At 35.9% G+C, this 27,383-nt stretch overlaps 1 protein-coding gene across 1 annotated transcript in view; it reads right to left on the bottom strand.

Moving 5' to 3' along the window:
• The window catches only part of LOC127878479 (uncharacterized), a 349,860-nt gene that overhangs the window by 281,749 nt on the left and 40,728 nt on the right, over positions 1-27,383 (bottom strand). Inside the window, exons 2-3 of the mRNA XM_052425005.1 lie at positions 21,095-21,238; positions 3,734-3,855 (exon numbers count right to left, since the gene is read on the bottom strand). Of these exons, the coding sequence (XP_052280965.1) occupies positions 3,734-3,855; positions 21,095-21,232 (260 nt within the window). The 5' untranslated portion in view covers positions 21,233-21,238. The remainder of the gene's footprint in view (positions 1-3,733; positions 3,856-21,094; positions 21,239-27,383) is intronic.

Here is a 27,383-nt window from a genome sequence, read left to right as displayed (position 1 = left end):
TGGGGTAGTACGCAAACTTTAACATAGTTTTATCAATAATATGCATATTCTAAGTAAAAAAGGGGCAATAATTCTGTCAAAATGCTTGATAGAGTTGTCTGCTCTTGTTTATAGGTTGGGGTCATGATGGTAAACAAGTATGCAAAATATGAAAGCAATATGTCAAGGGACAATGAAAATAATTGGGGTAGTACGCAAACTTTAACATTTGCACGCTCACGGAAACGCCAACGGGCTAATAATTAATCAAAGCGGCGCAGTAGGGGACATCGTGTTTCTGACAAACACATTTCTTGTTTAATGTGGTTTGATTGAGAATTTAATACAATAATTTGATACCAATGCATTAGAATTATGTTGTGGGTCATTCTTTGAACAGATATTCATGTATGTTCTCATCACCTAGTTTGAATTTAATCTACCAAAAGAAGCTATATAAAAGAAGATATTATGAAGGAAGAAAATGTGATACCCTGCTTTTAACACTGTAAAGTCACACACCAGGTGATGTGCAACAAAATGTGTGTGACTTTGACCATTGGGACATTTGTCTTGCACGTGCATTACTGCCTGGTTACAATGAATAATAACAAGGCATTTGGAAATCCCTCGATGTATGGTACAAACCTAACAAAATAAGGCACATTTTTTAATCAAAATTTGTAACACTCAACATCAATGTGTGACCTTGACCATGATAGAGCTCAAGCCAGAACAAAAATTCTATATAACAAGAGCTGTCAGAGGACAGCGCGCTCAACTATTTGAGTGCTTGACATTATAACGTAAGCCATCATGGGGAAATTGTTCATATTCAATAATTTATTAGACGATCTTTCAAAAATAAAAAAGGAAAAAAAAAAAAAAAAAAATTTGGGGGGGTGGGGTGTTGAGAGAGGGTATAATGTGGGGTGTGGTCATTTATTAGATGATCTTTCAAAACTAAAAAAAGGAAAAAAAAAATTGGGGAGGGGGGGGGGGTAAGGGGGGGGGTAAGGGGGGGGGGGTAAGGGGGGGGGGGGGGTAGGGGGTGTGAGAGGGAGGTATAATGTGGGGTGGGGTAAATTATTAGATGATGTTTAATAAAAAAAATTGGGGGGTGAGGAGGTTGAGAGGGGGGTATAATGTGAGGTGGAGTAATTTATTAGATGATGTTTAAAAAAAACAAGAGGGCCAAGATGACCTAGATATTGTCCAGACAAACATCATGGTCAAGTTTCATCATTATTGAACCAAAACTCTGGAATATGGAGTGATTTTGTTTTTGTAAGATTTGACCTGGTGACCTATATTTTGAGTATGCAAAATATGATAGCAATATGTCAAGGGACAATGAAAATAATTGGGTTAAAAGAAAACTTTAACATTTGCACGCTTACGGCACGGCACGGAACGGAACGCCGACACCGGGGTGAGTAGGATAGCTCCACTATGTATATATCATATATTATAGTCGAGCTAAAAATGGTATTTTCAAGTCAAAAGGGGCCGTTATGGCCCTTTTTTTTATTTGAAAATAAGCACACTTTTATGTCTGGAGCTACATCTTTGAAATGCTTGGGCAGATTTAATTGAAACTTGGTAGCATTTGAAATGCATCATCTTCTTATCCATATACACTGTAACTAAAATATAGCGCGGTCAATGGGGTCCAAGCCGCGAAACAGCGTTATAACGGATCCGCGTTTTAGGTTTTGAGCTCATTTACTGCAGGACGCTATAAAAAAAACAGGTATAGAATAGCCTATAATATAGGTCATGTATATTGCCATGCTGTGTTGACGCAAATACATGCATATAAATCGAATCGTATCGATAACAGTATACATACCGCTTTTCTTATGTGCACATTTATCCGATAATCCAATAAAATTGCAACATCACTTAAAAAATAATAATCTTGAACATTAATGACGATATATGTTTAAGAAATTTGTAAACACAACCGTACGCATATATGCAATTTTCAGAAATGTAGAGTACAGTGCATTATGGGGCAGAGCTTTCATTGGACGAGCGACTTTAAATTTAGATTGAATGCAATACGACTCATGTACAAAAAATTGTTTTATTGCGTCATACGCATGCAAAACACGTGTTTCCCGGGAACTTTCTGATACTGCGCGAAAATGAAAGTGAAACTGTTAACAATTGCCGGTACACTGCGTTCGCATGTAAATAAATCGTCTGCATTATTTAATTTCTTATACACGAACTGAAAGATTAAATGACATAATACTAGAATGACAATGAAATGACAGAAAAAGTTGTTTTATACAGTAGGCAGTATATTTCACAGTCGCTCATTTAATATAGTCAAACTGCAACCATATCAAAGTAAGAATGTTTCAATCGTTTTGAATTACTTGAATTGTATAACTATCCCGCTTGCACTTAACTTATGGAAATTATCGCACTGAACCGCTCTGATGAGGAATACATGTAATAAACACTGACACGCGAGTTTTTCACACCTTTATTGACATTACACAACAGATTAACACCAATTAGCTGTCGGTGTTGTTTAACCTCGAGGCGATTATAATCGGTTCAACGGACGGTTGAATAAAGCAATCAACATGACTGTGATTGCCGCCATCTTTGAATTGTCTGAAAATACATGAAGTTGCATAATACGGATTTGAATCAGAAATCAAATGGAAGGTTGGAGAAAAAATGGGATCCAAGCACCCTCCGCGTTATATTGGATTCAGCGTTATAACGGAGCGCTTTATATTGGAGTTACAGTGTATACTGATACCAAATTTCAATGAAATTGGCCCATGCAGTTGCAATATTTGGCTCCTGACACTAAAGTGTTTGGACAGACGGACAAAAAGAGGGATGGACGGACGGACAAAGCAAAAACATAGCAGCAAAACCGTGCTCAGGTGAAATAAAAAGGTAGTAGAAAAAGAAAAGCTTACTAGAAATATGTTTTATGTTCATTAGACAGTGGCTGTTTGACTAGAATATTTCCAGTTTATTAGCATTGTGTATTTGCAGTAACTAAAATTGTCCACATATTCAAATCAATTAAAGAAAATTGTTAAAGAACAATTTAAAGGGACTGTAAACCATGACGACAAAGAAAAGAAAAGTTGTAAAATACCGTATTTTTTTTACAATTATTAGTTTATATTGATTAAAATATCACGACTGGCATATTACATTCCTTAAAAAAAGTTGTAAAGTTTTCATATTTTCAGTATATTCGGTAATAAATTTTACTGGGTATGTCTACCAGGTAACTACCAGTTAACTATAAATAATGCCAGTAAAATGATCATCATCGTCACGTGGTAAACCCAGGAATGCAAATTGTGCAAGCGTAGTGAATTGAATATATTTTATACATAAAATTATAAATCTAATTGTGTTATATATAGTGTGTATATCGTTATGTCACCTATTTTCGCGACGTACTTTCGATTTCACATCGCAAAATTTTATTACCGAATATACTGAAAATATGAACTTTTTTTCAAGTAATGTAATATAGCAGTCGTGAAATTTTAATCAATATAAACTAATAATTGTAAAAAAATACGGTATTTTAGAACTTTTCTTTTTTCGTCATTCGAGGTTCCTAAGATCCTAGGAACGATACTTCCATGTTGAATAAACAGGATTCTTAACGAAGTTGTTGAATATGGATGGCAATGAGAAAAAACAACAACTGATCACAAAAAGCTATTTAAACTCTCAGCTGAGGTGAGATTTCAACACCTACCGTCTTCCTTTGACATCACGAATCCAGCGCTTGAGAACAGATCGGTAAGAAGCCAGGGAAACCTTCCCATTCATGCCTACAGTCTCCAGCTCCTGAGCCAGTGAAAGCAAGCCAGGCTCATCCTAAAAGTAGCAATGACTATGTCAAGCTTCTCGCTAATGAATAATTGCTCCACTTACTCAGGAAGGTTACAATCATAAAAACAACTGTTTCAATCATGATAATTATCGTACAAACAAGATGGCCACATAAGAAACCAATGACGAAACTGTTTTTTATAGCAGCTAGTTTCTTTCACTATAGACATAAAAGGAAAACTGCCTGTCCTGAGACGACAAGATTCACCTTAAACACATAACTCATAGCAGCCCAAGTGATTTTTTAAACATATTTATTTGCTAAATGAAATGATCGGTTTGTAGGTCTTGACTTTTAGTTTTTTAAAACAGTTTGAATTTTTTAAATATCTTAACGGGTTCAAATGTTATGCCATTTTTTAACTTGCCCAAAATGAACTTTTCTGTGAATGTTTTGCTGAGCAGCTAGGTCATAATATATGTGTGTTCCTCGGAGCCAATTTGTGGTACAAAATAAAAAAAATTGCTGTAACTTTTGTTTAAGATGTTGAAACCTGTATGCCTACGTAATATTCCACAAGGAATCCAATTTAATATTAAAAATACTAAAATTTAATACATGTAAACAGCAAAGTTATCGAGGTTTTAAAAACACTTTTAATAGTTTATTGTCCAGTAAAAGTCAATATCACAGACAAAAATGTGACTATTAATATATTCACTAGGTTTTTTATTGCCATATATGAAAACTGTTCCCACAACCACCCACAGCAGCTATCTTTATCTTCAGACCCAAACCATTGTCAAACTTGTCAGAAAATTGTTGGAACAGATGTTCTGAGAAATGAAGATTGCCAAAAATGTGAATTCAATTACCAAAGCCATACAAGGAAAACTGCAATGCCCAGTGAAGCCATGTTAAACCAGAATAAAACTTCTTTTGAATTGAGGTTAGACATCATAAGAACAAAAGTTCTGACCAAGTTTACTGATGATTTGGCATTAAATATGGCCTCTACAGAGTTCAAAAGGTTACTATTGACTATATAGGAAAAACAATCGACAAAGACTACAACAGCTATCCATGACCAAATTTGGAATATGGTTCATTTCAATATTGGAAAAACATGTTTTAAGTTCCAATACAAAATTTCCATCCATTTCTGAGAAACTCGCTCTTTAAATTATTTTTAACTTGCCTGGAAGCCAATTCCAATGAAAGTAAAATACGTTGCCTTTTCCTCGAATTATCTAGCGAAAAAAATGGCAATTTAACCTTTGATCTCAGGATATAGCCATTGTGAGCAGCACATCTTCTCAACAGGGTGAATTTAGTATGTGAGGCATGCTATTTATAAATTGCCAATAATTTACCATCTGCACAATCTGTAAAATGGCCATATTTTGAGAAATGCCCTAACAACTATGAACAAGGCCTGCATGTAACATGTTACCATATGGTAAACATGTGTGTCACGTTAATTTAAAATGTGTGATTAAGATGAATTTACAGCCTGTTCAAGATGTATGATGCCCATATTTGAGCACTGACCTAACTTTTAGACAGGGACTCAGGTCCTTCCCAAGGCATGTTGTTACAGTCTAGGCACGCTGAATCATGCCCACATTAAATTTTGTTCTTTGACCTCTAAGTGTGACTTTGACTTTTGAATTAGAGCTCAGGTCTTGCACAAGCAATCTGCAGATTCTGTACATTTGTGATTAGAAATTAACAAAATTTCCTCTTGATGAAGATGCAACAGTCTGGACAAGGTACATCATGCATAATTTGAACTTTGACCTCTAAACATAACATATGGCTGAGTATTTCCAAATGGACTGATGAATGAAGAATGCTGCAGACCAGAAGAGATCGAAAGCACAGACTCATAATTCACTCACAATGGAGGGTCCCAAGCCCGCGCTGAAAAAGGAGGGTTGGGTGTAAGGCTAGCTACCCTACCCTGTTGAAACCTTATTGCTACAGAAACGCCAAACAGAATAACATTAGACAACATAATGATAACAAAGATATCACAGACCTGGAAAAAGGATGACCTCCAGCTGGAGGACATCTGCTGCCAGACGATGAAACTCAGTGTCAACTGGAAGCTGTAAGGCTATAGGCCATCATCTCCACCAGGACCACAACCAACATCTGTACATGAAATGTATGAACAAATGTACAATCCTTAAGAAATGTACAAGACCAGCACAAATTGCCGCAGAGATGAGGAAATCAAACCTCACCATCCTAGGAATCAGTGATTTAAGATGGACTGGCTCTGAGCGGAAACAAGTGACTTCTGGTGAGTTACAGTTCTCGGGGCATGATCCGGAGAATGCAGCACACTCCCAGGGAGTAGCCCTGATGCTTTCCAAGTCAACACAGAGAGCAATAGTGGTGGGAGGCACACAGACCATGGATCATTACAGCCTCTTTCCCTACCAAGAAGATCAACATGGACATAATCCAGTGCTACGCCCTGATAAATAACAGTAGAGGACAATAAGAACAACTTTAACAACAGACTGTCAAGCATCATACAAGACAGACCAAAGATCATGCTAATGATATGAGGAGATCATAGGAGATTAATATATAGGCAAGATGAATGACAACAGTGAGAGATTTGACGACCTGTGCGCCACAAATAATCAGGTTATCGGAGGAAGTGTTTTCCATCACAGAAGGATACACAAGGCAACTTGATTGTCACCAGACCAGTCCACTGAAAATTTAATCAACCACCTGTGCATCGCAAGGAAGTTTTGTCTTTCTCTTCATTATGTATACGGTATTTCAAGCGAGGAGCAGACATGGTTTCTGACCATCATGTCCTTGTCGCCGCATTAAAACGAAAGCTGAAGAAGAGATGGTCAGGGGGTCCCAGCGAATGTCAGTGTTACAACACTGCTATGCTGAAAGACACCTGAAAGCCAGATGAGTTCAAGGTCACTCTCTCCAACAAATTCCAGGTCCTAGAGGAGCTGCTTGAAAAAGAGACAATATAGCAGAAGTGGCAGAAAGTGAAAGTAACAGTGACCTCAACATGCCAAGAAGTTCTGGGCTCCAAGTCGTACACCCACAAGGAGTGGATAACATGAGTGACACTTCTGAAAGTTGAAGAAAGATGATTAAAGAAGGCAAGGGCCAACAACAGCAGAACAAGAGCCACTAAAGTAAAAGCACAAGAAGAGTACACCAAAGCATATAGAAGAATCAAGTGTAGTATTAGAGCAGACAAGTGGAACTACCTAGAGACGCTTGCAACAGAGGCCAAAGAGGCAGCCAATCAGAACAGAACTAAGAACCTATACTCCATCACCAAGAAGTAAACAGTAAAGTTTGCCAATCCAGAGGGGTCAGTAAGGAACACAAATGGAGGGGTGTAACAGATGACAAAAGGGAAGAAGAAGAGGTGGATTGAGCACTTCCAGTATCTACCTAACAGGCCAGCTCCAGTGAACGCACTGTTGATCCCGTCAGCTACAAGCAATCTCCTATCAAGTACTATGCTTCCACAAAGGAAGAGATCAGCAGCACCATCAAGCAGTTAAAGAACAGCAAATCTGCAGGACCAGACAGCATACCAGAAAAAGCTCTTAAGGCTGATGTTGAGACCAGTATGGAGCGACTCCTGATTTTCAGCAAGACAAAGTTTCAACAGAGTGGAAAGATTGATACTTCATCAAGCTTCCCAAGAAAGGCAATCTCAGTTTCTGCTCCAACTACATTGTTGTCCATCCAAGGAAAGGTGTTTAATCACATCCTGCTGAACAGAATGAAATACGCAGCAGACCCGCATCCTTGTGACCAACAAGCCGGCTTTCGAAAGGAGAGATCATGCATGGATCATATTGCAACCCTGTGCATCATTCTGGATCAATCCCTGCAGTGGACTTTGCCCCTGTATTCCAACTTCATGGACTATGAAAAGGTGTTCAATAGCATTTGAACGGGAGTCCCTCTGGAGACTACTAAGACACTACAGAGTGCAAGGAAAGATCAGCAACATCATCAGGAAGTCTTATGAAGGGATGACCAGTAGAATAGTTCATGGCAGACAGCTCACCCACGCCTTAAAACAGACAACCAAAGTGAGGCAAGGCTGCTAACTCTCACCTTTCCTGTTCCTTCTCGACATAGACTGGGTCATGAAGACCTTGACAGATCAGAAGTGGATCAGAATCCAGTGGACACTCTGGAAACAGTTGGACGACCTCAACTTTGCCAATAATCTGGCTCTTCCCTCCCACTCCAAAAAACAGATGCAGGAAAAGACAAACATCGTAGTGGACAACATAGCTTGACTGGGCCTCACCATCAACAGAGGGAAGAGCAAGATGTTCAAGACCAGTGCATCTAAAACCACACCCATCACAGTCCAAGGCGTGGCACTGTAGGAGGTAGACAGCTTCACCTATCTCTGCAGCATTATAGATAACCATGGAGGAACAGATGCAGAGGTCTGAACCCGCATCGGTAACGCACGAGCAGCCTTCTATCAGCTGAAGAACATCTGGTGATTCAGGGCAATTGACATCACTACCAAGATTAGGCTCTTCAGTACCATTAAGAAGCCAATATTCCTCTATGGAGCAGAGACATGGAGAACCACTGTCACCACCATGAAGAAAATACAGGTCTTCAACCAGACAAGATCTCTAACAAAGAATAATGGAGAAGGACAAACCAGCTTCCCAATCCTGCATCAAATATGACAAGACAATCTCACCCGGAGCCCCCAAGGGAAAAAGAAGAGAGGATGGACTCATACACGCCAGACTTCCTGATTTTGGTTAGACAGTCCTGCTTTTGGGGGTGTTTGTCCCGGCGTCCCAATATGAAATAATTTGTCCCGACATTCGTAAACAAGAGGGCCATGATGGCCCTGAATCGCTCACCTGACTAACCTTGCTACATCAACTTAAATTCTATCAGATCCATATACAATCCCAAGCCAGATTTAATTAATTAATACATTCTGACAAAATTTCATAAAGACATGATGAAAACTGTGACCTCTTTCATCTACACAAGGTTTTACTAGAATTGGCCCGGTGACCTAATTTTTGACCCCAGATGACCCATATACGATCCAAAATCAGATATTATTAAGATAAACATTCTGACCAAATTTCATAAACATCTGATGAAAACTGTGACCTCTATTGTCTACACAAGGTTTTTCTATTATTTGACCTAGTGACCTAGATTTTGACCCCAGATGACCTAAATACAATCCCAACCCAGATTTCATCAAGATAAACATTCTGACCAAATTTCATAAAGATTGGATGAAAACTGTGACCTCTATTGTAGTGTTTTTCCCAGGAGGGCAAAGGGGCATAGCGCATTACTTTCAAGGGGCATTTTAGCGCGCAGTTTAGGCAAAAAAGGGCAAAAACGTTCCCTGAATACCTGAATTACGGGGAAACATGTCATCGCATCAGAATCAGTTGTGGAAAAAATAACATATAAACAAGCACATTTAATAGTAATAGATGTATTTAACTTACTATGATTTATATTATTAATATATTTACCTTGCAATGTACATTTAAGTTCCATGCTGTTTCAATAAACTGTACAGCACGACGAACATAATAAAGCAATATATGCATATGAATCTGATTATACACAGATCCACTAACATATAAATGAAGCCCTGTTTGTCTTATCCCATTTTCTAACAATAATCTCAACAGATGTTTAAAATAACATTGCCAGTAAATTGATCGCTAACAATATGCAAACACTTGTTTCCGTGACATACATCCACCAAGTAGATTACAAATAAATAAATAATGTTGTTGCTATCTAAAACATTTTTATGCATCGTTGATTATCACAGAGATTTCATTAATTCCTTCTTAATGTATAATCTCCATCGTTAATTCGATTGTTTACGACGTTATTTGCCATTTTTGCCGAGTCACAATTTAATTCTGTATAGTCCTCCATGTAGATAAAATGTCAAATGATGTAAGCGACAGGTGCGCATAGCAACGTTAAATCGTATACGCGATTCGCATTTTGTTAAATTAGTATACGTCTCAGTAATTATTTCAATAATTAGATCTAATTATCTTAAAGACGAAAAACAATAAAGAATAAATTTGTTCGTGATTTTAAATGTAATTGTGCGTAAAAATATATGTTTTGATATAACTGGATAATGCATGCAATGCACAATTGCCACGAGAATAACATTGAGTTTTCATCATAAGTCTCCGAAGTAATGATTTTATCGTGGAGGAGTACACATTGCCAAGCGAAAAGTGCGCTTGGTATAACATAGCCTCCGGCATTATCAATTGATACTGACACGGGGTTATTCACGCATGACTAATTCACAGCTTTGGAGCAGTCAGTAAGACCTACCTATAAATCAAGCACTGTTATAGATTAAATCGCTCAATTAATATAGTCGATTAGACGTTGACGTCTCTCAAATAAATCAAGCACAGTCGGAGCGTCAGACAATCAAGGAAGCTGATTTTGCAGACCAAGTTAGATCGTAAGGCAATAAAGATGTTATCGATAAGGGCGCGTGGCAAAATTTGCCTTTGACAAAAAGGGCGCGTGGAAAAATTTGCCTTTGAAAAGGGCAGTGTGGCGATCCAGGAGGGCGGCATGGCTTTTCGCCACGCTAAAATGACCTGGGAAAAACACTACCATTGTCTACACAAGGTTTTTCTATTTTTTGACCTAGTGATCTAGATTTTGACCCCAGATGACCCAAATACAATCCCAACCCAGATTTCTTCAAGATAAACACTCTGACCAAATTTCATAAAGATCTGATGAAAACTGTGGTCTCTAGAAGACTGATTTCGCAGGAATTTGCGGCATCGACACAGATGATATTTTAGTGTAAATTATTATAAAAAATTTATTTATTGAGATATCTTCATAAAACTTGGTATGCATATGTTAAATGACATGCTCTTTTCATTTTTAATGTCCTTTTTTCTCTATCTGCAAGTGCAAACATTTTTTTCCTATAAAAACCATGATGTCATTATTCGTTGTTTTTTTTTAAAGTTATAAACTGTATGTCGCATTACTTTGATGTCATTCCCAAACTGCTTTTGTCTATTTAAATTTTTACATAAAAGTTAACATATTAAACATGTCAATATAAGTAAAATCATTAAACAAACAAACATGTGGTTGAACAGAATACATTTATTGCCAATATACACAAAAAGACATAATAAATTGAGTACAAAATTGTAAAAATGTCCCTTAATAGTTTACATACAGGATGATTATCTATAATGAAAATAATGCTTTTTCCTTTTATAACAGAATAAATTCACAAACAAATATATATAAACATTAATAAAACTAAAATATAAGTATACACAATTATTGAATATAAAAATCCTTTCACTTTTTTCTTTCCATTTAATGTTTATTTCACCAGCATTTTTCACCCTGTATTTCAGTGTACTGTCATTTGCATCACATGGATGTAAACGTCTCAACCATTCCATCAGTACTGTTATTGGAAGATTGTCTTGGTTAACATAAGCTTTTAACTCAATAACAAGTCTGTTGGTCAGTTGTTCTGTCTTTATGGGCTGAATAGTCATTCAATACTTGCAAAGTTAAACCAATTTGTTGTCAGTAAGGGCCTGGGAAGTTTCCGGACTCCATCTTCATATCCTCCCTTCGGACCAGACCATGGAAGTTTTGTGGATTACAATACACCTGAAACATAATTAAGACACACATTACAATAAAATAACAAGAACATAAAAAAATTGTGCACAATTGAGAAATAATGAGAACCAAATGTCTAAAGTAGTAAAGACCTAAATACTGTCCTCTGCACATGTAATATTGTAAATATATATTGAAACAACTTAATCATAAAAATCCTTAATACTTATATAACATGTATAGTATTGTTTGTTTAGTGCAAAATCAATCAGTTTACCAAAACTAAATGGTATATTATGGTTTAAAATCGCTGGTCGAAATGATGCGTATCCGTAATTACACTTCAACATCGTTATTTCGAACACCGATAATCCGAAGTTACCGTTATTTCGAAGTATTTTTCGGGTCCCGATTGTGGTTCTTCTTTGTTCAATGTAGAATTTCATTGTTAATCCAAACATCGTTAAACCAAAGAAATCGTTAATTCGAAGTGATTCTGTCGGTCCCAACACTATAATTCGCACCTTATTATCAATCTTTACTCCTAAGTCAAAACTGCATAACACTGAGCGTAATTTCACACCTATGTCGTCTGCGCGTTGCGCGTTAAAAGTCGATAATTACACCTTTGTCGTCTGCGCGTAGCATGTTAATTTTATAGTGTCGTCAAAAGCCGACGACAAGGCCAACAACACAAGAATGAACATGATATCTAATCAACGTGTGACCACAAGCATCAACGACGTAAGGCAGTTCTGTGAGCAAAACACAGGCGGAAGTGAGTTCTTCAATGTCCTTGACAAATTGGAGAAATATGTTACACGCGTCCAGTTTAGTGCTTCTGACGCCGGTGTTCAGAGAGACATCGCGTCTTATTTAAAAAAAAGTTAATTCATTTCCGAAAATGTATTCATATGTATTTACATGCATGATGTGCTATTCATTATATTTTATATGTTCTGTTATTAGAGAAAAATAAAAAGAAGAAAAAGAATCCTTTAATTCCTCCGTTTGTTACAAGTAGAAATCTATTGCTATCTGACTAGTTTACATTTTTAAGTAAAACAATTATTAAAAGTACCATGTGACTGAACCATGTGAATTCCACAACTTTTTATTTTTACAGAATCAAAGAAGTCGTCTGTCAAATGTTTATTTCGAATTATAAATATCATTAATCCGAAGTTTTTAACGGTCCCGATGACTTCGAAATAACGGTGTATATACAGTACTGTTTACATAATTTGTTTAGAATTTAAATGTCCTTACAAACAGAAAATAACTAATTAGTGACAGAAAACACAGAAATATATTAGATGAATTGATTAACACCCATTGTAGTGATTTTCTTTTGCTTAATAAGGCTTTATTCTGTGAATATTTCGTTAATTTTTCGCTAAGCGAAGGAAATTCAAAATGGGGGCCATTGGCCGTAGAAGATTTCGGGATTTTTGTAACCACTGAACTTTGAACAAAAATGCATTGGGGTAAACGTGAACCGATTTAGTCATGATATATATCAAATTAAAGCTTAGAGTATGTACTTTTACACGATATAACTTCTATTGATACATACCGATTAAGTTTCCAACAAATCCACGCAGACTTTGGTCCATCCTAACACAATTGTTTACAAGCTGATTTTAACGGAAATTGCATCATCATGAAGGGGAATTCCTCCTCTGATTGGTTAATTTCACTTCAAAAATATTCATTAGGATTAACCTCACCGCAAAACATGTGGAAAATACCCACGGTCACCAAACCGTGTCCGCAATATTGCACTCTACCACGGACGTGTCATTCTATACATAGATGGTGACGTCACTACTTTATTGTCACCTCTATACTAAGACGCATCACATTCCCCTGGTTTGGGGAATTATGCTCCCGCCAAAGAAGTTCTGCGTAGGAATGAAAATGTTAATAATGAAAGAAAAATAGTAAGACCGGTGTGTACACAATGCGGACGTGTGAAAATACCAATAATCCGCATTGTTCAATAATTAAGCAACAATTAATAACACTTATCCTTTATGGATTTTCATGAAATAAAAACCATAATAAAGAAAATTTTATTCTCTTTAATCTGATATATAAATTATTATTATACACTTAGTGAAAAACAATTAATTATGCTGTTAAAGGTTTTTCTATTATTTGACCTAGTGACCTAGTTTTCGACCCCAGATGACCCAAATACAATCCCAACCCAGATTTCATCAAGATATACATTCTGACCAAATTTCATAAAGATTGGATGAAAACTGTGACCTCTATTGTCTACACATGGTTTTTCTATTATTTGACCTAGTGACCTAGTTTTTGACCCCAGATGACCCAAATACAATCCCAACCCAGATTTCATCAAGATAAACATTCTGACCAAATTTCATAAAGATTGGATGAAAACTGTGACCTCTATTGTCTACACAAGGTTTTTCTATTATTTGACCTATCGACCTAGTTTTTGACCCCAGATGACCCAAATACAATCCCAACCCAGATTTCATCAAGATAAACATTCTGACCAAATTTCATAAAGATCGGATGAAAACTGTGACCTCTACTGTCTACACAAACAAATTGTTGACAGACGCACACACACACGCACAACGGACGCCGGACATCACACGGTCACATAAGCTCACCATGTCACTTCGTGACAGGTGAGCTAAAAAGGACGTACATTCTAAAAGTTCACACTAAATTTAGCTATTCAAGTTCCGTCTGGCTTAAATTTACGATCGCTAATACCTATATTGCCCCCCATTAACAAACCTTTTTTTCAACTCGAGTGCACCAGTGTTGTTTTTGACACCTTATCAGCTATTTATCTGCAAATTATTGATTTTATCAAGCATTCATATCATGGTGTTCTTATGATAGGGGTCGCTAATTGCTATTGATAGATGCATCCTAGTAAATTAAAAAACGACTGCTTTTGTATGTCATGGCCCAATCAAGTCCAAAGATACTATTCCACGGTATTCTGTGTATAATAACACCTTAGGCTAAAAAAAGTCAGAACATCAATTTTGTTTATCAAACAAATTGATTGCTGACTTATACACAATGATGTTTATGACATAAATTAACTTTCATTCTTTTCTGATTTCAGAAAATAGTTAGTACATCTTGCATCAATCAAAATTTAGAGTTAATTGATGATTAAACCAACAGTGCTGATGCGCGCACATTGGGTTACACAATTTACACATGTTCACTTGTGGCCTCTGTCCAGATTGGATGTCAAATATAGGCATGCCCCACATTTCACTAAATGGAGTCATCCGCATAGTGCACGTATGTGGAGAATGTTTGTGTTCATGAAAGTCTTAAACACATTTTTCGTCAATATTGGCCAGAATAATGAGTTTTTGTAAGTATTATATATATTATATTGTACTGACTATAGTAAAGGCGGCATGATTGATCGTTTAAGGTGTCCCGCTTTTTGGTCAAATGTCACGACATTTTTTATGGAATGTCCCGATTTGGACCTGAAAAATTCTGGCAAGTATTGGCCAACTAGAAACACCTGGCACTGCGGCTTTGATGATAATTAGAGCTGTCAAAGGTGTGCAAAATACATCTGCATGCCATGTTGTCAATACCACATTGCCAGTTTGGTTTTTAAAACATCAAACTGCTTTTAAAACTTCACCATGCCACAACTTATAAAGGTTCTCATGTTTTTAAATGGGTTGAGAATATATGTTTCTGTAAATTTTTGGATGAATTTATCTTAGCTGAATCGCATTATATAGGCCGATTTTTTTAATATTGTGAAATACGTTGAACAACAGATGTGTTTGTCAGAAACACAATGCCCCCTACTGCGCCGCTTTGAAGCCATATGTTTGACCTTTGACCTTCAAGGATGACCTTGACCTTTCAACACTCAAAATGTGCAGCTCCATGAGATACACATACATGCCAAATATCAAGTTGCTATCTTCAATATTGCAAAAGTAATGGGCAATGTTAAAGTTTTCGGACGGACGGACTGACAGTTGAACTGCTATATGCCACCCTATTAGGGGCATAAAAACATATAAAACCTTATCACCCTGTAAAATTATCCGTTAAATTTAAAAACATCCTGGCCTGAGAACCACCTGGGAAGTAGCATTGGCTCATTTATTAATGCATCTAAAAAAAAGAGGTGGCGCCCGTGAATAACAGCCGTGTATATGGCTCTTTTACCCTTAACTGCCCATGATGGACATTGTGTCACACCGGTCTTACTGACCTGTGTGAATGCGCGCTAAGCATTGTGGGAAACGGACTTTTTTCCATCATGGCGTTGGTAAACATAATAAACACAGAAGTGAACAATGGTAATTAGTTATTATCAAAAACAGGCCCCATCAAACCGGGCCAGATGTAATATATACATGGATGCAGTTTGTGCTTCAAAAGGAGCCACTTTTCATGTCAGTCTATTGTTTGTAAGAATCACTAAACACGTAACTTAGACTAACTAAACACATTGCAAGACTGTATCTTCGAAATAGTAAATAAATCAAAATTATCAATAAATATTTATAATTAAATACCTGCTGAAATTTGAGAACGTAAACGATTTAAAATAAACGCTGTGAACATTACAAGGAATCTTACATGTAGGCCTCATGTGTGAGAGGATTAATCAGGGATAAAATAAATGGAGTTCAAAGTATCTAACATTTTGAGGAGGACGTCATGGTATCTTGGACATTTGGCACTTTCATATATTTATTTAGTAGATACTGAAAATGCTGAATGTGCTAATTGCAACATCAAAGACGAGCAGGTGAGATTTTTACAGCTTTATTTTTCTTGACATAATGTTGTATGTTTTCCATTTAATTTATATGGCGCTCTAGTCTTATTTATAAGACGCGCAAAGAATTTAGAGATACTTTTTATATGGGCTAAATTCTTTGCTCCAAATATTACCCATATAAAAAGTAGCTTAATATTTAAGAGCGTCAAAAATTTTGACTAATGGCGCTTAATCTTAGCTCGGCTGTTTTCGGGGAAAACCCTAGGTATTGTCATAGCTCGTCGTAAGATGTCCGCGTCGGGCTAAAACCTTTACATCGGCTCTAAAATCAAAGTGCTTCCACCTATAACATTGAAACCTCACACGTATATGCACCGTGATGATTTCTACACACCACACCCATTTTGTGGTCACTCGGTCAAAGATCAAGGTCACTAACCTCTAAAAAATTCTTTTAATGAACTTCATTTATTCAAAACTGCACCGCAGCCTAGCTTGGCACCCATAATGTGGTGCTCTTGTTTATATATAATTTAAAAAATGTATTACTAGAATAGTTTATGCATGTATAAATAAAAAGATACAGCCATGAACAGTGTGTTTTAATTTTTAATAAATATGCTTTGATTGCGTATATGCAAAACAATGAAGTCCATATATTGTTAACTGATTTTTAAAATGTTGAATGTCACACATTATGTACCAGTCCGTTTATGTACCAACACTTTATGTACCACTATCTGATACTTTATGTACCATATTTATAATATAAAGAGATAACTAATTTAATATGAATGTGTGTTATTGATGAAATGTATTTTGTGTGATAGTATTTATGAATTTAGACGTATATATTGGCCATAGATTTTATATTTTTTCAGATTGTCTAAGTGTCACTGAGTGTCTTAGTTTAATTTATTAGTCCAAGTACATGTAGTACTTAATAAATGATTTATTAGTCTTACCTGAAATTGACGTAAATTATAAAAATTCATTTGTCTCTTATCTTATCCTGACTAAGGATTATAAAGTCTAAAATGTTTGTATTATATTGTATAATTGAAATGTGATACTTTGAAGAGAAGAGAGAATAACCTTAATGTTCAAACTGTAAAAAAATCAAATTATTTCCTTCTTTAAACTTTAATCATGTTTAGAGAATGACCTTAATTCATTAGGACTGCTATGAATGAATGGACAATAACACCTATATTTTATGTAGGTGGTACATAAAGTTTCAAAGTATCGGCAGTACATAAAAGGTCTGGTACATGTACATAAGGTGTTACACCCTAAAATGTTCATGGTATCAGTGTTTCAATAATGTAGTGTTTCTTATTATGTATTGCTTAGGTTGTTTTGTTTCAAATTTCAAATTTGCATTTATTTTAAAGCATTTTCAGTCATTTTGTGAATTCCATGTTTTTTGTAATAAGGTGAATTATGTTGTACATGGCGTCAAATATTAATTCATGGTCACTATGGTGTAGAGAATGATGACCGCTGGGCGTGGGTTCGATCAATACTCTGGGAGTTCTCATTATCGTCTCCATGGACAACAAGTTCTGGTGTACCAAGTAGTAGTAGTAGTAGTAGTGGTGGTGGTTGTGGTGGTGGTGGTGGTAGAAGTAGTAGTATTAGTAGTAGTAGTAGTAGAAGTAGTAGTAGTAGTAGTAGTAGTAGTAGTAGTAGTAGTAGTAGTAGTAGTAGTAGTAGTAGTAGTAGTAGTAGTAGTAGAAGTAGTAGTAGTAGTAGTAGTAGTAGTAGACTAGTAGTAGTAGAAGTAAGATCAGTAGTAGTAGTCATATGTGTTGTTCTTGTTGTAGTAGTAGATAATTAATTAATTAGTAGTAGTAGTAGTAGTAAGAGTTGTAATGGTTGTGTTTGTATTTGTATTGAATTCTGATAATACAACACAATGATGCTGCTGCTAACGATGATGATGATGAATATGATAATGCTGCTGCTGATTGTGATGATGATTATATGATGGGACTTTGGTATTATAAAATTTGTGAGGTTCAAACACAAAACCTGTTGGATAATAAAACTTCTCATTTAATGACAATAGAGCTAGATTGTAGAGTAAAAAATAAGTATAAAATTCCCTAATAGGAAAGCTACCATTAAAGGACCATGACTTGTGGGCTTCATCAAAAGCAATGCATGAAACAGTTATATCTCTTTCAAATGCACTCAATATTGCTGTTCCAATTGATATGCTCAGAAATGCTTCTGGATGGGCATACACCAATGAGTACTTTCCTTCAGTTATTTCTTCTAAAGACACATTAACAACACTGTCGCCCTTAGCAGGAATTCCGGACGCCCCCCCCTAAGATGTTCCCTCCCCAGACATTTCCCCCATTTTAGTTTTAGTGCTTACATTACCCCCCACACCCCACAATAAATTTATAATGGTTTGGTTGAAGTATAATCTTGATTTATTATCAAAATGATTTTTTATGTCCCCCACTATAGTAGTGGGGGACATATTGTTTTTGCCCTGTCTGTTGGTTGGTTGGTTGGTCTGTCTGTCTGTTTGCGCCAACTTTAACATTTTGCAATAACTTTTGCTATATTGAAGATAGCAACTTCATATTTGGCATGCACGTGTATCTCATGAAGCTGCACATTTTGAGTGGTGAAAGGTCAAGGTCATCCTTCAAGGTCAGAGGTCAAATATATGTGGCCAAAATTGCTCATTTTATGAATACTTTTGCAATATTGAAGATAGCAACTTGATATTTGGCATGCATGTGTATCTCATGGAGCTGCACATTTTGAGTGGTGAAAGGTCAAGGTCATCCTTCAAGGTCAGAGGTCAAATATATGTGGCCCAAATCGCTTATTTTATGAATACTTTTGCGATATTGAAGATAGCAACTTGATATTTGGCATGCATGTGTATCTCATGGAGCTGCACATTTTGAGTGGTGAAAGGTCAAGGTCATTCTTCAAGGTCAGAGGTCAAATATATGTGGCCCATATCGCTTATTTTATGAATACTTTTGCGATATTGAAGATAGCAACTTGATATTTGGCATGCATGTGTATCTCATGGAGCTGAACATTTTGAGTGGTGAAAGGTCAAGGTCAAGGTCATCCTTCAAGGTCAAATATATGGGTCAAAATTGCGCATGTAATGTCACTTCTGCAATATTGAAGCTAGCAATTTTATATTTGAAATGCGTGTGTATCTCAAGGATCTGCACATTTCGAGTGGTGAAGGGTCAAGGTCAAGGTCATCCTACAAGGTCAAACATCATATAGGGGGACATTGTGTTTCACAAACACATCTTGTTTGCTTATGTAATCTTATGTAATTAACGTTTTATATGAAGCTGCTTGTTTGTTGTTTTCTTTGGATTAATCATTCATTACTTTTGTTAAACTGTTTAAGGAGTGCATGTAAATCATTAGTAAGACGTGCATGTTTGTGTACTAGAGGAATACTAGAGGAATACATGGGATATTCTCAAAATCTTACACATGTTGTTTTTAATATAATTAAATAGGATCAATTGATGAATTAATTCAGTTTGAATCAACTTGGGCTGGGTTGTGGACCTATAGTTATTTGTTGTTTTTAATCCAATTAAATAGGGTACTATGTAACTGTCAAAGAAAATATGCATTCATACGCATATAAGCCAAGTTTTGGATGTCACTGATATTTTCAATTTTACTAGTACCTAATTAAGACAAATTAAAACAGAATTGGACTTTCCTTGCAAAGTATTTATTATTAATAATAAAATAAGCTAATGTAATCAAAACATATTGATATTTTAATAATTTAACTCAATGATATTAATTATATTTGAATTTGCCCCAAAAAACTAGGGCAGGTAGAGAGGAAGGATTTTTTTGGGGAAAACCAACAGTGTTGTCAGTGTAAAATATTTGTAAAGCTTCATCAATTTCAGTTTTACATTTTATGACCTGCAACATATTCTATGCTACTTTATTTTACTATGGTAAGTCATTAAAGTGTTATTTATTTTTCAACTATATAATGTGCTAATCTCATATAATGAATTACTACCCCATTTAAAGATGACACCTAATCTAAATTCATTAATACAATAGTTATAATTGTTTTATTGTAACATACTATTCCACTAAAAAATGACCATCATAGAACATCAATGCTGTGCTTTTACTAAAATTTTCATTGATCTCAATTATTTAAAGAAAAAAATCTATCAGATACTTATAAAAAAATATATAATTAGGGTGTCAAAATTTAACAAACTGAACAAGCCAATTTGAACTTCTCTTGCAATGCAAATGGAGCCACTTGAAATACCAAATTGTTCCCATACTAGTCGGCAATATAGCTATGACATTGTGTCTATTCATAACATGCATCAGATAACCTTTTGAAACTTTTTAAGCGGTTTTGAAAACGCTATTTCATTGCAAACTTTCGTCAATAAAGGATACATGTTGTTATACAACCGAAAGTGAAAGTACAGTTTAAAAAAAATGAATAAAGAGCGAAATTGTTGAAAAGTTACGAAAATTTTAATTGATACTAACATAAGAGTGTAAGACTGAACAAAATTATACTTAACTTTTAAATCATAACATGAAAGTTTACTTATAAAGCAAATTCTTCATTCATCCGCAGACTTCTTTGTGTCGTAGTCATAAATGCCTCCAAATGGAGGTGCGTGATGCGTCTAAGTATAGAGGTGACAATAACGTAGTGACGTCACCATTTATGTATAGAATGCATGATGGAGACATATTACCCATTTACTACATTACTGTACATGAGTGTGTGTGTGTGTCTGTGTGAGGGTATAAATATTTTGTAAACCACAACTTACGTTACACTGATTCTGGCAGGACTTCAGATACTGTATGACAGCGCTTACCCCAACCAGACCTTCATTGTGGCTATCACACTTGTAGAAAAGACTGTCAATCAACAGCTCCTCCTCTTCTGTCATGCCAAACTCATCCATTCAGTCCTGGAGTCATACAACATGTCACTATTGTGTGAACTAAAACATTTCAAATACTGAAAACATCTGATGTTAATATCTTGCTTTATTGACTACTGATTAGAGAGCGTTCCAAAAACGTCAATCATTTTTTTAAAAGGCTGCAATTTTACTGGGTTACTAATAAGTGCACTTGGATATCACCTGCTTTATATGGCAAATTATTTACACACAAGCATTATGGAAGTTGCTTGTAAAATTCAAAAGAACACATAGCAATTGTATTTTTCCTAAGAATAAAACTTAATTTAAACAGCTTTGAAGGATCTCAAAATAACTTTGGTAATCCTGCAGCAGTGATTCATAATGAAAGTTTAAAAGCCTTGATGAACAGTTCTATTCCTTTCAAATTCTAGACACAAACACACATATTATACACCATTACGTCAACACACAATTTTTTTTCGTGCACATGTGGTACATGTATATTAACAAAAAGATTGCACATGAAACATTTGTGTTAAATATTTAACAAATTGCATAATGAATTATTAAGTTACAGTGCAGACAAAATGTATTATGCCCGAATGGAAATATGACATTTAAATTTGACCTTGACCTTCAAGCTAGACAGGTTCTACCAACAACAAGTTATCTACACATGGTGAACATTTGACAACTTATTACCAAACCAGTCAAGATCAATGTACCTATGAAGTTTCATGATCCTAGGCCTAAGCATTCTTGAGTTATCATCCGGAAACCATTTTACTATTTCGAGTCACTGTGACCTTGACCTTTGACCTAGTGACCTGAAAATCAATAGGGGTCATCTGCCAGTCATGATCAATCTACCTATGAAGTTTCATGATCCTAGGCCTAAGCGTTCTTGAGTTATCATCCGGAAACCATCTGGTGGACAGACCGACGGACCGACATGTGCAAAACAATATACCCCCTCTTCTTTGAAGGGGGGCATAATAATAAAATGCATAATTGATTATGAAGTTGCTGTGTTGACAAGCTGTATATCCTATATGCATGTTGAGTCGTGGGTAATTTCATAAAGTTGTTACATCACAAATATTTTATAAATATATGACCATGAATCATAAAAAACATATTCATTAACCTTTGGACTTTATATTTGTTGCTTTTTTCTCACATCTTCATCTTCTGTAATGATAATAAATAATTGATTGTGTTGTCTAACGGCCATCTTGAAAATAGGTTCTTGTTGAGCCGTGCATTCTGATTTGCTATTGCAATTTCAAGATTTGCATACTATAAATAGCCTCAAAATTGACATTTCAGGGGATGATAATTTCTTGTGAAAAAATGTCAACAGACGGTGTAGCATGAAAAATTCTCATAAATAAACAATTTTGTGTTACTTAGGAACACTATATGATCAATACATGAAAGAGTAAATATTTGATGAATTACAATAATACTGACCTTTTTTCAGGGATGGGGGGGGGGGGGGTTCTAGCCATTTGGGAAAAAAGGAGTCTGGTCAAATTGGGATTTTTTAAATCCATAAAATGGCAAATTTGAGAATATTTTATCGACAAAATGGACCAGATCCGGGATTTTTTTTATCAACAAATATTGACACATCAGGCCTTTTCCTGGCCATTTGGAACAAAAAATTGATTTTAATTGGGAATTTTTTTACAATTTCGGTTTGGGATCGGGTCCGTTTGCTTTGAGATCGGGTCCGTTTTAAGGGCCTTTTTTACATATAGATTTTTTTATTTGCACACTCAACAAATGACCCTTCATCAGGGTTATACGAGACGCGATATTCTTCGTCAAATACGCATAAAATGCCAGTCAGGACCCGTCATATTTGTTAATTTGCGTCCCATGGGACGCACAATCATTTTGACGTATTGGTTCTCGTAATAGCAACAAGAAACTCTAAAAGACAACTGCAGTACGTAATTTTCTAGAAGGATTGTCTTGCTTGTTGATTTATCAACCAATTGTGTTCTCGTGCACCTGCTGTTGCTAGGTGCAAAGTCCCGAATTGAGATTACATTGTGTAAATGTGAGCTATTTATATCGCTATAAAAGAAAAGCTTACTGAGGTTACAATAGCTTATTATCTGGCAAGCAAGATTAAACTATAACAAGAAATGTGTTTGTCAGAAACACTATGTCCCCTTCTGCGCCGCTTTGACTTTTATTTTCTTTTTTTGGTTGACCTTTGACCTTGAAGGATGACCTTGACCTTTCACCACTCAAAATGTGCAGCTCCATGAGATACACATGAATGCCAAATATGAAGTTGCTATCTTCAATATTGCAAACGTTATGGCAAAATGTTAAAGTTTGGGCAAACCAACAGACAGACCAACAGAAAGGGCAAAAACAATATGTCCCCCACTATAGAGGTGGGGGGACATAAAAATAATACAATCTTTAATTTTATAGGTGTGTGTTAAATCTCAGCTATTGTTTACGTAAATAATCGATTACTTTACTTTTAACTAATTGACTTTGACACAGCCAGCATATTTAGCATACATGTGCTGCTTGTAGCTCAAATGGCATGCATTTAAATATTCCCTTTTTCGTCTGCAAAAATGTCAAAACAAGGTGATCTACGAGCATTCACTAAGTTATATTGAGACCCTCATTTTTATTGACAGGACCCCTGAAAATTATTAACTAGAGTCCTTGGGACCCCTTTAAATTTGACATGAATGTAAAACCCTGCCTTCATCCATACACCTTGTTTCATAAAGAGAGCTTAAATACTTTTTTAGTTTTTGCAGAATCCAGTTTGACTAGTTTTCAATTAATTCTACAACCATAACAACACAATTTTGGTCTGAGTGAACAAACAACCTAAAACAAGGGACAAAATTGTCACAAAACCAGGTTTTCAATTTGAAAAAAAAATCTGATAAAGGGAGACAACTCAAACTGAACTGATAATTTATCATTAACCCCCTTTGTTTCAAAATAAATATATTTTTAGTCGTGGCAACCTTGACCTTAGAGATATTGATGCAATTCTTTCGTGCGACACACCGTCCAATAATGGTAAACATATGTGCCAAATGATTTTTAAATCTAACAATGAATGACATAGTTATGGCCAGGACAAGCTCATTTATGGCCATTTTTTACCTTTGAACTCAAAGTGTGACCTTGGCCTTGGAGATATCGACGTAATTCTTTCGCGCGACACACCGTCTAATGATGGTAAACAAATGTGCCTCATTATTTAAAAATCTCACAATAAACGACAAAGTTATGGCCCGGAAAAGCTTGTTCCGCCTGCCCGCCAGCCCACCAGCCTGCCCGCCAACATTCGCCAATCTAATAACCAGTTTTTTCCTTCAGAAAACCTGGTTAACAACATGCCTATATGGCACTTTATCCATACACCCCTTCATTAACCTCAAAAAAGTTATAAGCAATATAGGAATAATACACGTTTTCGGGGGCATCATCATCTGCGGGCGCTCGAAAAATCTCGGGCAGGAACGGATTTTGAGAGAGCCCGCAGATGATCATGTCCGAGAAAATGTGTATTTTCGCTATTATTGCATAAACAAATAACACATACCAAAATAAATTAAAATAACCTTGAAAACAATATGTCTTGTTTATTCGACATTGACAAAATAATTTGATTATTTCAAATGACGTCATACAGCTCAAGGTTGCGTTTTACATATGCATCACTTGGTCATCATCCGAAATGACGAGGTTTTACCTTCGGATAGGCAGTTTTCGATTTAAAATGTGTTTAAACAGTGGATTAAAGCAAAGTTGAAATGCAGCCACGCAAAGTAAGAGATGAGGAATTATTTTGGAATTTACAGCAGGAACGTTGAAGGTACATAAACACTTTTACAGCAAAGTCTTTTAAAAGTGTTGAGTAAATAACCTTAACTTCATTGACGTTGCCAATAAAATAAAGCTGTCAAGAGAGTGCTGCTGCAGATGGTATAATTTGAAAAGTGGATTGAAATATTCATTGCCATTATCCCTGCATGCATTAGGAAACTGGTGCTTATTCAGTTCCCCATTTATGCTTGGAAAGTCGTCGAAGGCCGGAGAAAGGAAGTAACTGCGCGTGGACCAGTTTATGGATAAATATAAAAAACACATAACAGGGCTTGAACGGCACTTGAATCGCCTTGTAAATACACGAATTCTCCCCGCCAGAGGGCATTACAGATAGAGTTTATGCAATAATATAAGGAATATGCACAAACTCCAAGTGTCAATTGTTATCTCGATGTTTTAGCAAGCAACATGCTTTAGCGCACAATGCCTTGTCTTGATATATTGATCATTTGAGCCAATTTATTTTGAAGTGAAGCATGAACAAAATTGTTATGGGCCGGACACAAATGTGTACTTTCAAAGTCAACATACAAAAACTGTATAAGGAATATGCAATACATAAGAAATCTTAAGCTTCCACTATGACCTTGATCTTGATAAAGTGACATCAGGGTTGGCATATTGACCGGTCAATCGAGTATTGACTGGGCCAGCGGTCAATACCCGGTTAAAACTGGTCAATACTGGTCATTACTGGTCTTTACTGGTCAACACTGGTCGATTGAAAATTTTAGCATTTAAACATTACAAAGGAGCCATTTTATATTAAATCAATAATTATTCTGTAATTGATAAACTTTTTTCTGAGTTATTTATTGTAAAAAATCTTTAAAGCTGTACAAAGTTACTTCTTTATTATTTATGGAAACAGCCTCAAATACATAAGGACTAAGGCAATATCTTTATCTCAGTGTATTACATCTGTATTATTACTATTGCAGGTACCATAACATTTCACTTATCTATTGATTTATCTATTTGATAAGCAGATGGGCAAACAGAACTCTTGTGTATTCTAGGGTTATAAATCTGGCCTCTTAGTTGGTAATAAAATGCATGCAGTGTTATGTCTCTGACAGGCACGGATTTACCGGAGGGCATGAGGGGCACGTGCCCCCCCAGCGGCTGAAGACAAAAAATTTATTTGTGTGTGTTTGTGAAACCAACTTGGCCAGATGTTCTGGTTTCCCCGATTTCCGACAAAGGAAGTGCCTCCCCTACCTGCTTTTTATCTTAACAACCTTACCGTCTACTATCCACAGGGGGGACCTTTTTGACGTTAACACTCAATTATCACCGTAGCAAAAACTCTTTGCGGCCGTAGATTTAAAGCGTCTAGATAACAGTGAGCGTCTGTCATTTACATTCAATAAGCGTCTGGTTGATCTTGAACGTTGTTTTGAAGGCAAGTATACCAATTAACAGTGTATTGTCATAACCATGGGGACGTTATATATGGAGACGTTTCTTGCGGTATATAATACAGCGTTTCACAGCATTTTCTTCATCACAATGAAGCGAAAGGCAACAACTCGGAGCCAAAGTTATTGAGCCTAAGGTGAGAATTTATTAATAAATATTTTGGTATTATAATCCGTCAATTGCGTTAAGTTTATTCAGTTTGTTAAATTTTTAACTCTAAAATATTGCAATGAAAGAACAAAAAGATTGAGTTTAAATTTATTAACAACTTTCTTTATACTGATAGTATGATAAAAAAGACAATTCAATTAAATATGCATGTTCTGCTCTATATAAGCATTGTAGAAATAAATTTAATGACAGTAATTGAACTTTATTGAATATTTTATGCACATTTTTCAGCATTTGAATTTTCAATTAATAACAAACATATTTTATCACGCTTAATATAAACAGTTGTTATTCCATCAGTAAGACAGGACCTGAACAACACCAGTCTGGAGTACTACTTTGATGACCTCCCTTCACCAGGAACACTTCAGGCAGACATTGAGTGCTGGAGGTGTAAGTAGGTAAATGATCCCAACCCCCCTTCAACATTAAGTGCTGCATTAAAAGCATGCAATAGACAGATTTCCCAAACATTTATACGATATTAAAAATTGCAGCAACATTTCCAGTGACAAGCTGTGAATGCGAAAGGAGCATTTCAATGTTAGGGAATGTGAAAACAAGCTGTCGTTCAACAATGGGGGAAAAAAGACTCACTGTTCTGTGTCTGATGTCAGTGCACAGGGACATTCATGTGAATGTTAGTGACATTGTCAAGCAATTTGCAAGACAGAATCCAAGAACGAGAGCGCCGATGGCGCTGAAAGCA

Source organism: Dreissena polymorpha, chromosome 4, assembly GCF_020536995.1.
Source record: "Dreissena polymorpha isolate Duluth1 chromosome 4, UMN_Dpol_1.0, whole genome shotgun sequence".
Classification (NCBI taxonomy): domain Eukaryota; kingdom Metazoa; phylum Mollusca; class Bivalvia; order Myida; family Dreissenidae; genus Dreissena; species Dreissena polymorpha.
Note: the sequence above shows the minus strand (reverse complement) of the source record. Positions and strands in the feature narration are given on the sequence as shown.